Source organism: Stenella coeruleoalba, assembly GCF_951394435.1.
Source record: "Stenella coeruleoalba genome assembly, chromosome: 3".
NCBI classification, from domain to species: Eukaryota; Metazoa; Chordata; class Mammalia; order Artiodactyla; family Delphinidae; genus Stenella; species Stenella coeruleoalba.
Genome location: NC_137148.1, coordinates 79,633,267 through 79,646,720, shown reverse-complemented (window position 1 = coordinate 79,646,720; position 13,454 = coordinate 79,633,267). Strand labels below are relative to the sequence as shown.

Here is a 13,454-nt window from a genome sequence, read left to right as displayed (position 1 = left end):
TTGTTTTCAGTAGACTTTTCAAAAAGTAGACATACAGTTTGTTTAAACAAAGTGAAACTGAGAATTTAACTATGCAGATAAAATATGGTCAAAAAATATTTTTGTCTTATTTATCAACTGACTTTTAAAAAACTAAACTGGTAAGATTTTTCAATTTTCCACTTACCTTGTATTTCTCCACAGTCTCAATAGTCATTCTAAAATCCTGTGACGTCATAAAGTATATTATAATTTTACCAGAAATATAAGTCTCCAAGGTTCAATATATTATTAAAAATTTGGCAAGGTTTTTTCTTTTGTCTGCAAAACAAGTGTCTCAAAATTATACGTAGCATATCACATCCAAACACCAACTCAGTTTAAAAAGGTGCTTTCAAAAAACATATAAAACAGATTAAGTCAATACAGTAAGCATTTTTTGGTGAGGTAACAAAATGCAATATGGTTATAATTGAAGACTTTATTATCTGAATCACACTTCTGATTACAAAATTCTTTACCTGCCATGGTTTTCTCGGGTTTTTATTTTTTACTTACCACTCTAGTAATCCAAGAAATAAATTAGTCCGAGGAACAGGAAGTTCCTATTATCAAGGCACCTTATCATAATTTTATAAAGCACAGTATTAAAAATTAGCACTTAGTTTCTAAGGACTTCAGAGATGAATATTTGAAAGATCTTTTTATTCCTCACAACCCAGAATTATAGCTATTTAATAACTAGGATAAAAAAAGAGGCTGCGCATAGATCATTTTGCAAACTATGGTGGTGTTTCATTTTGTTTCACTATTCATTGACCACAGACATACTCATTTTTTTCGAGAGACTGTGTCTACCTGTTTGCCTTCCCCTACTCCCCAAGGGTGAGTATACCTTTCCATATAATAAATACATATTTGGTGTTATGTTTGGAGATCTTTTTGAGGGCTCGGAACAAACTGTTTAAACAGACAGTAGACTAAAACTTGAATATTTCCCACATGTGAAAATAATTATTTTGGGAATGAAGCTACCGCATTCAAACTCATTTGACTTGGAAGGCAGTCCTTTACATCAGATCAAATAACTGAAGAATGGGATTAGAAAGTTTCAGAAATTATCATTAACCTGGGCTGACTCAAGACTGATCTGTGGACGAGAAAAATAATGGAAGTGTAAAATAATTCTGACTTAAAAAAATGGTTTAAAGGAGAGAAGCGGAACACTCCCGTGCTTGAAAAGGTAGTGTTTCTTTGGACAGATCTAAAAGGTTGTAACTGAGGCCCTCAGTTACAGTTATGAAAGAAACCGTCAACTAAGTTGCAGTACGCTAACCTGCGACAGTTACTAACGTCTCTCGCGTTGCATTTTTTGTAGTGATTTGGCACCGCACCCTCCACCAGCCCTTCAGGAAGCGACCTGGAAACGTTCTACACGTTTTATTCCTGAACCGGGCACGGGCTACCCACAAATGAGTCAAGAAGGGTCACAGGGTGTCAACAACTCGGTCTCTGTTTTCTCTCCGCCTCCTCAGGTGCCCGGCTCGCACCTCCCTTAGGGAGCCTTTGTCTCAGGTCGCCTAAGCGTAGGAGGCGGCGGGAGGTGACCACAGTGGCCCAACAGTTGGGTTCCCAAGCTGCCTGGTGTGACGCAGCATTCCCCTCCCCGCCTCTCCAGACAGGCGCTCAGACCCGGCGCGGGGCCGAGGCCTGGGCTACCGACCGCACGTTCGACCCCGCCCCCTCGGCTTATCCAACACAGCCCTTCCGCGGCTCCCCAAGCCCCATCAGTCTTCAATATCTCCCCACCCCTCTGTTTCCCTAGTTCCTTCTCGGGCTCTCGGTTGTGACGTCCTTACGCAACCGCCCCGAGTGACAGTAGCCTCCATACCCGCAAGGAGCGAGCCTGCAGCTCCCACTTCCCGGAATTCAAGTCCGGGCCGCTAAGGGAGTGAACCCGGGCAAGGCTCAACAGCCCACCACGGTAGCCAGAGTCCAGCAGCCTCTGCGCGGCCGGCGTGCGCGTTCCCATCAGTGCGCGTGCGCGCACTCGCCCTCCGCCCCGACACAGCACCAATCGTCTTCTTCCTACGCCCCACGACTCCAAAACGTAGCCCCTCCCACTGTCCGCGCGCCAGTTGGTGGAGTTCGGCGTGCGCGCGCCCGCTTGCCCGCCTCGCGCCCAGTGGGGAAGGGGAGTGAGCCGAGAAGCTTACGTCGCGCGGGAGGCGGAGGCAACGGCTACCTCTGTGGCGGCGGCGGCGGCGGAGGCGCCTACGACGGAGACGGTTGCGCTAGCTCTCTCGGCGTCATGGCGGCTGCCGGGAGCCGATAAGCGGCGGGAGCGGGGGCGCGCGCGCGGCCGCGGTGAAGACGACGACTCGTTACTTCTTGCTTTTGCTGACCTCGCCGTTGGTGCTTTAATAATGAATTGATTGTTGGATCCGCTCCGCAGGGGATAGCGCGTTGGAGCCGCGGGCCGGGGCTTCCCCTTCTCCTCCGCGTCCTTCCCCTTCCCTCTCGCCCTCACGGACTCCTGCTTACCCCGAAACCCCCGGAGCCCGAGGACTCTTGGTGGCGGAGACCGCGGGCCCGGGCACAGGGGAGGCCGCCGATCGAGTTGGCTCTCTCCGCCCCGCGAAGCCTGCACGCCCGCCGGTAAGAAGGGGGTCGGCGGGCGGGTCTGGATGTGGCGGAGAGGACGGGAGCTGGCCAGGCGGAGGGCGGGGGCGGCGCGGTGTCCGGGCGGCGGCCCAGCGGCCGGGCGCCGGGCATAGGCCGGGGCGGTCTGAGAGGGCCGGCGGCGGCGGCGGATGGACTCGCCGCTCAGGGGGCGTGTGAGTGGCGAGAGCAGGCCGGCGCCGAAGACCGCATCCTCTCTCCGGACGGGCGTGCAGCTGGCGGTCGAGACCGGGCTTCCTCGGCCTGGGGCAGGCCGGGCCGCGAGGGGAAAGCTGCGAGAAGCTAGCTGTGCGCTTGGCCGGTGCGTGGGTCCCGCCGCCACCCGGGCTCCCAGCACGTGGGGAGCGGCGGGAAGGGGGAGGGGGCAGCAGACCGGGCGAGCCCAGGAGGGCGCGGGGTGGGTCTGTAGGAAGTTTGAGGCGGGAAGGGAGACTCCGGGACCGAGATGGAGGCCCTGGGAGGGATGGGAGTGGGGGGGGGGGGTGCGTCCGGGTGGCCGGCTGATTGGAGCGAAGCTGCGACGGACGGGGGAGGAAGGTTTCCAACCTCCTTTCGAGAACCGCTTGAAAACTTAGCAGGAGGAAAGCAACTGATAAAAGACGGGGCAAAGAAAAGGCGAATTGAAGAGGTTTAACGATTTAGGGAAGAATCATTGTTAAGACGAGTGAAAGGCAGGAGAGAGCTGCGGGTGCTTGGAGCTTCAGAACTTACGGTTGTAAGAAGGGGCTCAGAAAGAGGACTTAACTCTGAGAAGGAAAATGAGGAGGAGAAAGGAAGTTACAAAGTACAGAGAAAGCCATTTTGAGGGGCGAAAGGGAGGTGAAAAAGAAAGAACGAAAAGAGGAGTGAACTTTCTCAATGAAGAGAGACTTTCGGGAGAGGCAGTTTGTTAGAGTACCTAGATTTTTAAGATCTAATTGTTTAATAGTTAATCTCTCTGGCTAGTTGGAATTAATATTTAACATTAGGAATAAATGTTGCGTGAAATAATTTTTAGATAACAATTCTTGCTAAGTCTACTGGACTGTAGTTTCTGGATTATTAAAATCCCGATCTAGATGCAGAGTTTGCTATGATTAAGTTGGCAGCAGCCTATTTCCCCCCTCTTTTTTTGTGGAATGGAAATAATCGTAGGAGTAAATTCTCTTTGCTGAGGTCGGAGGACAGCTCTGCTCTCAGTCGTCTGTCTCGGTACTTTCTGGCTGGGGAAGGATCTGACGTCTCCTTCCCCCGCTTCTTCCTCTCCCTCCCCTGCCAGAGATCTCCTTTGTTTATTAGTGGGTGGCTTGTAGGTGACTCTCCAGTGTTGTGCTGATATGTTGAAAGGTGGAAATGTTGTATCTTGGTCCATGATTTCTGCCCCAAACCCCCTACTTAAAAGATCATAGTGTATATTCTGTTACCTTTTTCCCCCGGAGGAATCTCTGCATGTCCAAACTGGATATATATACTGTATTATTTAAACTTAAAACTGCGCTATCGGTTTACCTGTGAAAGGATACATTTATTTTGACCTGTACATTATTTTGGCTAAGATTACATGATACACTTTTACTCTCCTGTTCTCATGTGAGCATTTTCAACACTTCCCCTCGCTCTGGTATACGAAGTCCTTCGTGATAGGAATTAGTGCTTGGTTAAGGTAACCTTTTTCCCCCTTATTTCATTTGTTTGGTCAAGTATCTAATAAGACTATTTTCTATTCTTGGAACGTATGTATATGTTATATACTACCATTTTGCTTTAGTTTTTTGTCTATAATGTGTGGTATATACACACGGTTGCAATTAGTCTAAAAGTTCTATCGCTCCACAAATATTTTAATTTTTTCTGTCAAAAATAAGCAGTGGTGTGCTAAATTCTAGTAAGTAGTCAAGAATGTAGTTAATAGAAGCCTAGGTATTTTGAGAAAAAGACCCCCTACCCCTTCCTTACCACCTCTAATCTAGTTGGCCTAGATAGATTTGTATAAGTTCCAAATAGACTTATTTATCTTTTTGTCTACAGGAAATTTTCTCACTTTCTTAATTTTTTTTTTTTTAGGTGAGTCAGAGGGTCCCAGGAAACCTGTGAATGTTGAAGAAAATTCATCTGTGAATTTTTGATATTCAAAGAGGAGTCAGTATTTATATTCGTCTTTTAAACTGGGAAGATTTATATTTTATTTTAAAACTTCTTGATATTTACAATGAATGGACACAGTGATGAAGAAAGTGTTAGAAACAGTAGTGGAGAGTCAAGGTAAGTACTTTATTATCAAGTTTTTATTATGAAAACAGTTGAAAACTTATGTGACTCTTTTTAGTTTTTCTAATAGGTGGCAGAGTTTTCAGATTCACTGTTAGCTCTCCAAACATTAAAAAGTTTCTAATAAATAAAGCTTTGTTGAAAATACAGAGTTTAATTATTTTTTTCCATTGAGATGCACAAAGAGAAATTTAAATATAGAAAATTTGGGATACTTAAATCTCTTTGGAGGTCTATATTGTTTGGGTTAATAATTGAAACTAGAGCAAGTAAAGGAAGACATTTAAATTGATTTGACTGTTATTGCACTCTCCAAATAAAGGCCATAAGAATTTCTTTACTCATTTTTTTCTGGCATTTTGTCTTCTATACCTGTGCTGTCCAGTGTAGTAGTCAGTAGCCACATGTGGCTATTTAAATTTAAATTAGTTAAAATTACAAAATATTCAAAATTCAGTACTTAGTCACATTAGACACATTTCAAGTGCCGAATAGTCACATGTAGCTAGTGGCTACCGTGATGAATAGAGAAAAATTGAAAACATTTCTATCATGGCAAAAGTTCTTTTGGACACTGCTGATCTGGACATTTGTTAGAGTATTGCTGCAACACTTTTTTCTCCCATTACCTTTTCAAATTTGAGTTTTAATTATATATGACTGAGTTAAGAGTTCTTACGTGGGCCATGTCTTTGCAAAGAAGATATGGTTTATGGGAGTAAGCCATGTTAAGCTATTTTAATGTGTAAGAAACCTCTTCAAATACAAAGACTTTTAAATTCTTCTGTAGCCCCCCAGTTTTAAGTTACCAGCCACGTTAATAATGCAATCCCATGTAGTTACATATGTTTATCATATATGCTTATCATATAGAGAGGTCAGGAATATGGACACTGGGGTCAGACTGCCTGATTACTTACCCAGTTGTACTTATTAGCTGTGTGAATTAGGGCAGATTTTTTAGCCTCTGAGACTTAGAGTTTTGTATTTATAAAATGGGGATTATAGTATTATTTATCTTATTTAAAGTTGAGGATTAAATGAAATGCTACCTGTAAAGGTCTTAAAATAGTTCCTGCTATAATGAGCACTCTATATTATTATAATTAGCATCATATTTTATATAACATAGAATATTACATAACTGAAACATTAATTACAGTGATGGAGAAATGTGAAGGACAAGGAACAGGAAAGTTTTGGCAGTTAAAAGGGCTTCAGGAAAATGTTGGATAGAAAATGAAGCAGTGGGATATGTATTTGACCTGAGGCTTGGGATTTTCTGGTTATGCTAGGTATACTTTATCAGTTTCACAGGCAGAATGTTTGGATAACAAGAACATCATAGAAAACAAGGAGTAGTTATGGGAAGCAGAATGATTTAGTAGAACAAGTATTGGTCTAGGAGTTACAAAACCTGAGTTGACCTGTCTCTGCACTAACTCGTTCTCTGAATGACTTCTGAACTGTAAAATAAGGAGAGTTGAATTAAATGATTTTGAAGTTTCATCCTACTACTTAATATACAAAGTATTTAACAACAGAGTTTAACTGGAAACGCCAAAGTTGAAGGGCTAAACTAGAAGACCTTTGAGTTTCAGCTTTGATTCCAATCTCTACAGGTATATTGACTGGAGTAAGTTAATAGGAGAGTCACATTGTCCACATTCTCTTGTTCGTTGGTGAACAATGAAATGGTTAATAGGTAGAAATATCTAGGGGAAACGCAGGAGCCTAACTACCCACGAAATAGGAAATAAGACTCTTGAGAGTAAATCTTCTGGTTGAGCATGTAGAGAGATCACATGCTGTTATATTCTGACCCCTTACCTTTTCCAGTAATCTTTTATGTATTTTGCTGCCATATGTAAAGCAAAGAGGGAGTCTTAAATCAAATTTGATATAGTAGAGATGAAAAAAAATTAAACCCTGTGAAATCAAGTTTACTTGAATCTTTTACAATGCATACTCATTTTAAGTAAATGCAATGTATATTCTCTAATTATTCTGAGTCATGATTTCTACCATATAGGTTTTATGTACTTCTTAGAATCGTGGCTGTCAGGTTATCTAGTTCTTGCAACTGCCTTGGTGTTTATCTGAAGAAGGGAGACCTGCTTCTGTTTTCCTTTCATTTTCTTCCTTTCTGCTGTTACGCTGTCCTTTTCCTTTGCTCTACCGTAGTTACTAAGCCTCAGTGCCCCCATACCAGAAGCTTTCATAACAAGGCAGTACAGAGAAGGGAGATTGTGCCTAGTTAAAAAGAGTGAGGTGAACTTTATAGATACAGGGATTTTCTTGCAAAAACCAAAAGTCACCATAACTATGAATATTAATATAGAGTGATGAGGGGAGAAATATGCTTTTTTTAAAAAATAAAGCACACATCTTTTTTTTAATTGATTAATTTTTTTTTTTTTTTGGCTGTGTTGAGTCTTTGTTGGCTTTCTCTAGTTGCAGCAAGCGGGGGCTATTCTTCCTTGCAGTGCGCAGGCTTCTCACAGTGGTGACTTCTCTTGTTGCAGAGCACAGGCTCCAGGCGCCGGGGCTTCAGTAGTTGTGGCACGTGGGCTCAGTAGTTGTGGCTAGCGTGCTCTAGAGCGCGGGCTCAGTAGTTGTGGTGCACAGGCTTAGTTGCTCCGTGGCATATGGGATCTTCTTGGGCCAGGGATTGAACCCGTGTCCCCTGCATTGGCAGGTGGATTCTTAACCACTGGGCCCCTAGGGAAGCCCTATGCTTGTTTTTAAAATTGATATATGCTGTAGAATTTGATTGTTATTGGCTAGAATTTTTACATGTATTTTTGCTTCAGATTTCCTTTTTTTCCCTCATGGAAATTTATGAAACGAAGTAGAATTAAGCAAGAAGTCATTTGGCATTTTTAGTTGGTATGATTAGCTTTCTACTCAAAAGTGTCTGTTTTGCTTCTTTTGATGTGAAAACCTTTCCATAACCATTGACAGAAAGGAAGAAGAATACACAGGAGAACGTTTCTTTGGTTATGTTATAACTGACAATTTTGAAACTTATTTACTAAGAAACGTGTGTCAGGATGCACCTGTACCTCAGTTTCAAGTTAGCACAAAGTTTATTATATAACTGAAGTTAAGCTTTCTGAAGATACTATTGGAAGATTTCAAAGCATCAGTTCCCAGCTCTCTAGATTTCTGTTGTTAATTGTAATGAAGTTTTTCAAAGCCTGGTTAGACATTTTTTATTTTAAAGTTAACTTGAATGATGATTTGCTCCAGAAATAGATTTGTGGGTAAAGACCATAAATACATGGTTACATTTTACTAATTTTTGGACAATTGATAAATGCTTAATACTCAGAAGTAATTTCTCTGCTTGCCTGTAGATTAAATTTTCAATAATGTAAATTTGCCCACGTAAATTTGAGAATTTATTTTAATTGTTTAGTCTATATAGTATGCTTATGAAAAATTATCACAGAGTGAAAGAAACTTTGGTGATGTGTTATAACAGTCTTACCTATTTAGAATTGATCTAGAGCTGGCAACTGAGCTATGTTGACCTGATTCTAAAAGAATTTTTTTTTTAAATTATTTATTTATTTATTTGGCTGCATTGGGTCTCAGTTGCGGTACGCGGGATCTTCATTGCGGCGCGAGGGCTTCTCTGGTTGTGACATGTGGGCTCTAGAGTACATGGACTCAGTAGTTCTGACACAGGCTCTCTAGTTGTGGTGCACGGGCTCAGTAGTTGTGGCACACAGGCTTAGTTGCCCTGCAGCATGTGGGACCCTAATTCCCTGACACATATCGAACCCATGTCCCCTGCACTGGAAGGTGGACTGTTAACCACTGGACCACCAGGGAAGTCCCTAAAAGAATTCTTTTCCTTGATATATTATAGCTTTTTATAGCATTAACAGTGCTTGACCTAACATACTTATAAATATGTTTTAAATATATATGTGTGTAAATTTTATATTTACTTAGAGGAACTCTGTTGCAATTAAATTTCCTTGGCTTACTGAAAATATTTTAATTGTTTTAAGCTTCAAGAATCTTTGGGTCTCAACTTTGGAAGTGTTTTGAGTAGGCAGTGAGTAGGAAATATCAATGGAAATGTTCTAAATGAAAATCTCATTTTTAGAAATTCAGAGTCACTTAAACACTTTTTAAAGGCTTTGAGAAAAAAGCCAGATAGTCGAAATGACCTGTTAAATTTAAGGAACACCAAGTCAAAGTTAATTTGAAGACAGGGCTGCGTATTTCACCATGTATCTGTTAGTATCCTATCAAAGACTTCTATGGTATACCGTTTTTGGAAACATTGCTTTTATGTATACACATACCAGCAAGATTTCTTGCCATCAAAATCAGTTTCTTTCAATAAATGAATTTGAACATTTTTTAAAGGCAATAGAATGGTATTTCCTGAGCTTACTTTGATGTTATCTCAGAGTTTTTTAAATTAATTAATTAATTTTTATTTTTGGCTGCATTGGGTCTTCGTTGCTGCGCACGGGCTTTCTCTAATTGTGGTGAGCGGGGGGCTACTCTTCATTGTGGTGCGCGGGCTTCTCATTGCGGTGTCTTCTCTTGTTGCGGAGCACAGGCTATAGGTGTGCGGGCTTCAGTAGTTGTGGCGCATGGGCTCAGTAGTTGTGGCGCATGGGCTCAGTAGTTGTGGCGCATGGGCTCAGTAGTTGTGGCGCACGGGCTCTAGAGTGCAGACTCAACAGTTGTGGTGCACGGGCTTAGTTGCTCTGTGGCACGTGGGATCTTCCCAGACCAGGGATCGAACCCATGTCCTGTGCGTTGGCAGGCGGATTCTTAACCACTGCGCCACCAGGGAAGTCCTCAGAGTGTTTTTTAAAAGGTTCAATTCTTAAATTTCAGAAGTTTTTGCGAAGAAGCATTTTAAGGAAGACAGGAAAATGTGAAATCACAAAGCCAGAATGGCTAGAAATCATTGAGTTAAAGAAACTGGTTTTTAAAATTAACTGATGTCATTAATTGTAGGAAAGTATGACTGTTTTACATCTCATTTTTTTGTTAATCCCTATTTCTTGATTCAGTATGTACTTTCTTCATCTTTTCCTACTAGTTTTCTCTTTCCTCAAATATCTTGTACATGCTGCTGAATCTCAGATCATTTATTAAGATCATTTTTTATGCTTTGAAAACTCAATAAACTGTTAATCAGGAGTTTTGGTAATAGGTTACTCTCTCCAAACCGAATTCACGGAATTAAAATTTTCCTGGGACTTCTGAAAATTGTGGTTAATCTAGATTACTGCAATGTATTTAGACTAATTTTTAATTGGTAAAGATAAGAGAATTGTATGTGATTTGACTTTCAAAGACATTATTTTTATCTTCACAGGCGTGAGATAATGGGGCAAATATTAATGTGTAGTTGCCCCTTTTTTATACTGGTTAAGTCATTGCTTATTTAAGATATTGATGACTTGCGGGTTATAGCTGGTACAGTTCTGTGTTTAAAAATACAAGTATTTGTGGCGAAGACATAAAGTTTGGTGGCGAAAACTTTTTTTTGTATTTTTTATGAAAAATTTTAAAACATTACAGAAGTAGAAAAGTTATAGCTCCAGTTGTGGTACTTGGTGTAGCAGCATTGGCATCACCTGGGAGCTTGTTTGTAATGTTCAACCTTACAAACCTCACCCCAGACCTCCTGACTCATAATCTTCTTTCTAACAAGATTCCCAAGTGATATGTATTCATAATAAGTTCATATGCATTATATATGAAGCTGTTTGCATGGAGTCATTCACCACCTTGCTACTTGTTGTTATTGATGTCATTATCCATGCTTTTTATTTTCTGGGAACCCCTCAGAGAACTGTGTCATAGGCCATGCAAGCAAGAAGTTGGGTACATTTCATTTCTCAGTAATAATGGCAACCAGTAATTATTGAGCTCTTACTCTGACTGAGCCATGGTGTACATGGTGCATTACATTAATTTATTGTAGCTATTCCTTCCAAAATTCCTGTGATGTATTTAGTACTATGTTTACCATTCTCCAGAAGGGGAAACCAGATTTATAGCCTTTTTAAACGTCTTAAAAAATACCAAACAACTATTAACCAAATTTCAGATTTTACTTGGATTTTATTGTTTTTCCATTAATGCCCTCTTTCTATTCCAGGATTCAGTCCAGGGTACCATGTTGCATTCAGTTGTTAACTCTCCCCAGTGTCCTCTGATCTGTGAGAGTTTCTAAGTCTTTCCTTAATTTCTTTAACAGTCTTGAGAAGTACTGGCCAGGTATCCTATAAAACATCCCCCAATTTGGATTTGTCTGATTTTTTTTGCTAGGATAAACTAGGGTTATCAGTTACCAGTTTTTAGAAAGAGTATCACAGAGATGAAGTGCTCTACTGGTCACATCATATGGGGAGCAGAATATCCACTTGACATTACTGATGATGTTAACCTTTATCATTTGACCAAGGTAGTATTTGCCAGGTTTCTCCACTATAAAGTTACTGTTTTTCTCTTTCCATAGTGTATTCTTTGGAAGTAAGTCACTATGTCTAGCCCACTCTCAAGGGATGTGAGTGGTGGCATGGGTGGGAATTAAGTTCTGTCTCCTGCTGGGAGGGAGTAACTACATAATATTAAATGGAATTCTTCTATAAAGAAATAATTTCTCCCTCATTAATTCTGTCATTCACTTATATAAGCACGGACTTATTATGTATATTTTATTCTTTGGGTTATAATCCAGTAGGTTAATTTTATTGTTCAAATTGTTTTAGCCTTGCCCATTGGGAACGCTTTCAAATTGGCTTCTGTGTTCTTTTTACACCCTCCCATTCTTTTGCCCTAGAATCAACCATTTCTCCAAAGAGCCCTGGCTGGTTTCTTTTATTGGAGAAAAGGGTAATTAGAAACCAAGATTTGGGTGCTGGGTTGCTACTCAGGTGTCACTGCTTCAAGTCCTCTCAGTAGACAGAGCAGACAGAGTTATATCAATCTATAGATGTTTATATATACTAAACCATGTGTATCTATAGTTGTTTCTGTGTCTGTCCATCTGTGTGCATTTTTAAAAATTTTATTTATTTATTTGTTTATTTTTGGCTGCGTTGGGTCCTCGTTGCTGTGCGTGGGTTCTCTTTAGCTGCGGTGAGCAGGGGCTACTCTTCGTTGTGGTGCGCGGGCTTCTCATTGTGGTGTACGGGCTCTAGGCACGCGGGCTTCAGTAGTTGCGGCGCATAGGCTCAGTAGTTGTGGCTCGTGGGCTCTACAGCACAGGCTCAGTAGTTATGGCTCACGGGCTTAGTTGCTCCGTGGCATGTGGGATCTTCCCGGACCAGGGCTCGAACCCATGTCCCCTGCATTGGCAGGCGGATTCTTAACCACTGTGCCACCAGGGAAGCCCCCATCTGTGTGCATATTAGGGTAAACATGAATTAGTACTGTTGTCTCCAATTCTAATCCTATACTACAGGATTCATCCTAATCTTCCTTTCTTGTACCTTCATAACTTCCATCTCTAGTAGAGAGAAACTTGGCTGCCACCATCTGCCATCCACCATGCATGCACTCCAACCTCAGTACACAAGTAAAGTAGTTTCAGAATTTTTAGACTATACTCCCAGAAGAAACAGATTTACCAACTAAAATACAGTGTTTATGTACAGTGTACAGTTCCTATTATATTTAGCCTTATATTTTCTAGTCAGAACACTGATTTCCAAAGTTACTTGAGGTAGCTTTCTTCCCCTCATCCCCTTCAGTGTGGTTATGTCATAAGTTTGTAATAGTTAGATTCATATATCAGTTTGCATTCTATCCTGGGATCCTCAGTCACATGGGTTTATGTTTTAAACTTGCATATATTACATTTACTCTGTGATATACAGTTTCGTGGGTTTTGACAAATGCATAGAATCATTTATCCTCCACCCCAGTACTGTACAGAATGATTCCTTTACCCTAAAAGTTGCCCTCTGTGTCCCAGATCTACTGAATCAGAATTTTCATTTTAACAAAATTCCCACGGAAATGTATAGGCATATTAAATTTATATGAATATATATGAAACTATTTACCTGGAGTCATTCAGTATCTTGCCATGTTTTGAAATTATAAATTAAGTTGCGGAAAGATTATTTTGATCTAGAGGTGATAATGGAATAGCCAAGTTTAAGTACACAATCAAGTGACTATGCTCAAACTCATGGGGTCATATAGGCATTCAGGTGAGGTGAAAGAAAATGGAATTGGGCAAATTACTGGAGTGAGGTAATGGGCTATATGGGAAGTCTTCATGGAGTTTTTGAACTTTGTAATCTTATTGATCAGAAATGATGTGGTTTGGAAAGAAAAGAAGAACAAATGGTGTATATTGAGAAACATGATGGAGAGGAAGGTTTTCACAGGATTCATAGTCCCCCAGTAAAAGAAGTACAAGTTCCCTAGTGCAGAGAATGTGTTGGACATCTTAGTTTTGCAGTTCTTTACCCTGAGGTTTGTTTAGTGTCATACTGAAATTTTGGATGGTTTAGTCCCAGGTGGAGGAAGGAGGAAAAAAGGAAGCA

At 41.0% G+C, this 13,454-nt stretch overlaps 1 protein-coding gene across 7 annotated transcripts in view; it reads left to right on the top strand.

The window, feature by feature from the left end:
• The first annotated feature begins 2,152 nt into the window (after positions 1-2,152).
• CHD1 (chromodomain helicase DNA binding protein 1) overlaps positions 2,153-13,454 on the top strand; it is an 85,294-nt gene continuing 73,992 nt past the window's right edge. For 5 of the 7 annotated variants that reach the window (XM_079915303.1, XM_079915299.1, XM_079915298.1 and 2 more), the window contains exons 1-2: positions 2,154-2,637; positions 4,705-4,902. In XM_079915303.1, coding sequence (XP_079771429.1) covers positions 4,850-4,902 — 53 coding nt within the window. In that variant the 5' untranslated portion in view covers positions 2,154-2,637; positions 4,705-4,849. Of the gene's footprint in view, positions 2,638-4,704; positions 4,903-13,454 lie in introns of all 7 variants that reach the window. The other 2 variants (XM_079915301.1, XM_079915300.1) reach the window with 2 other exon arrangements.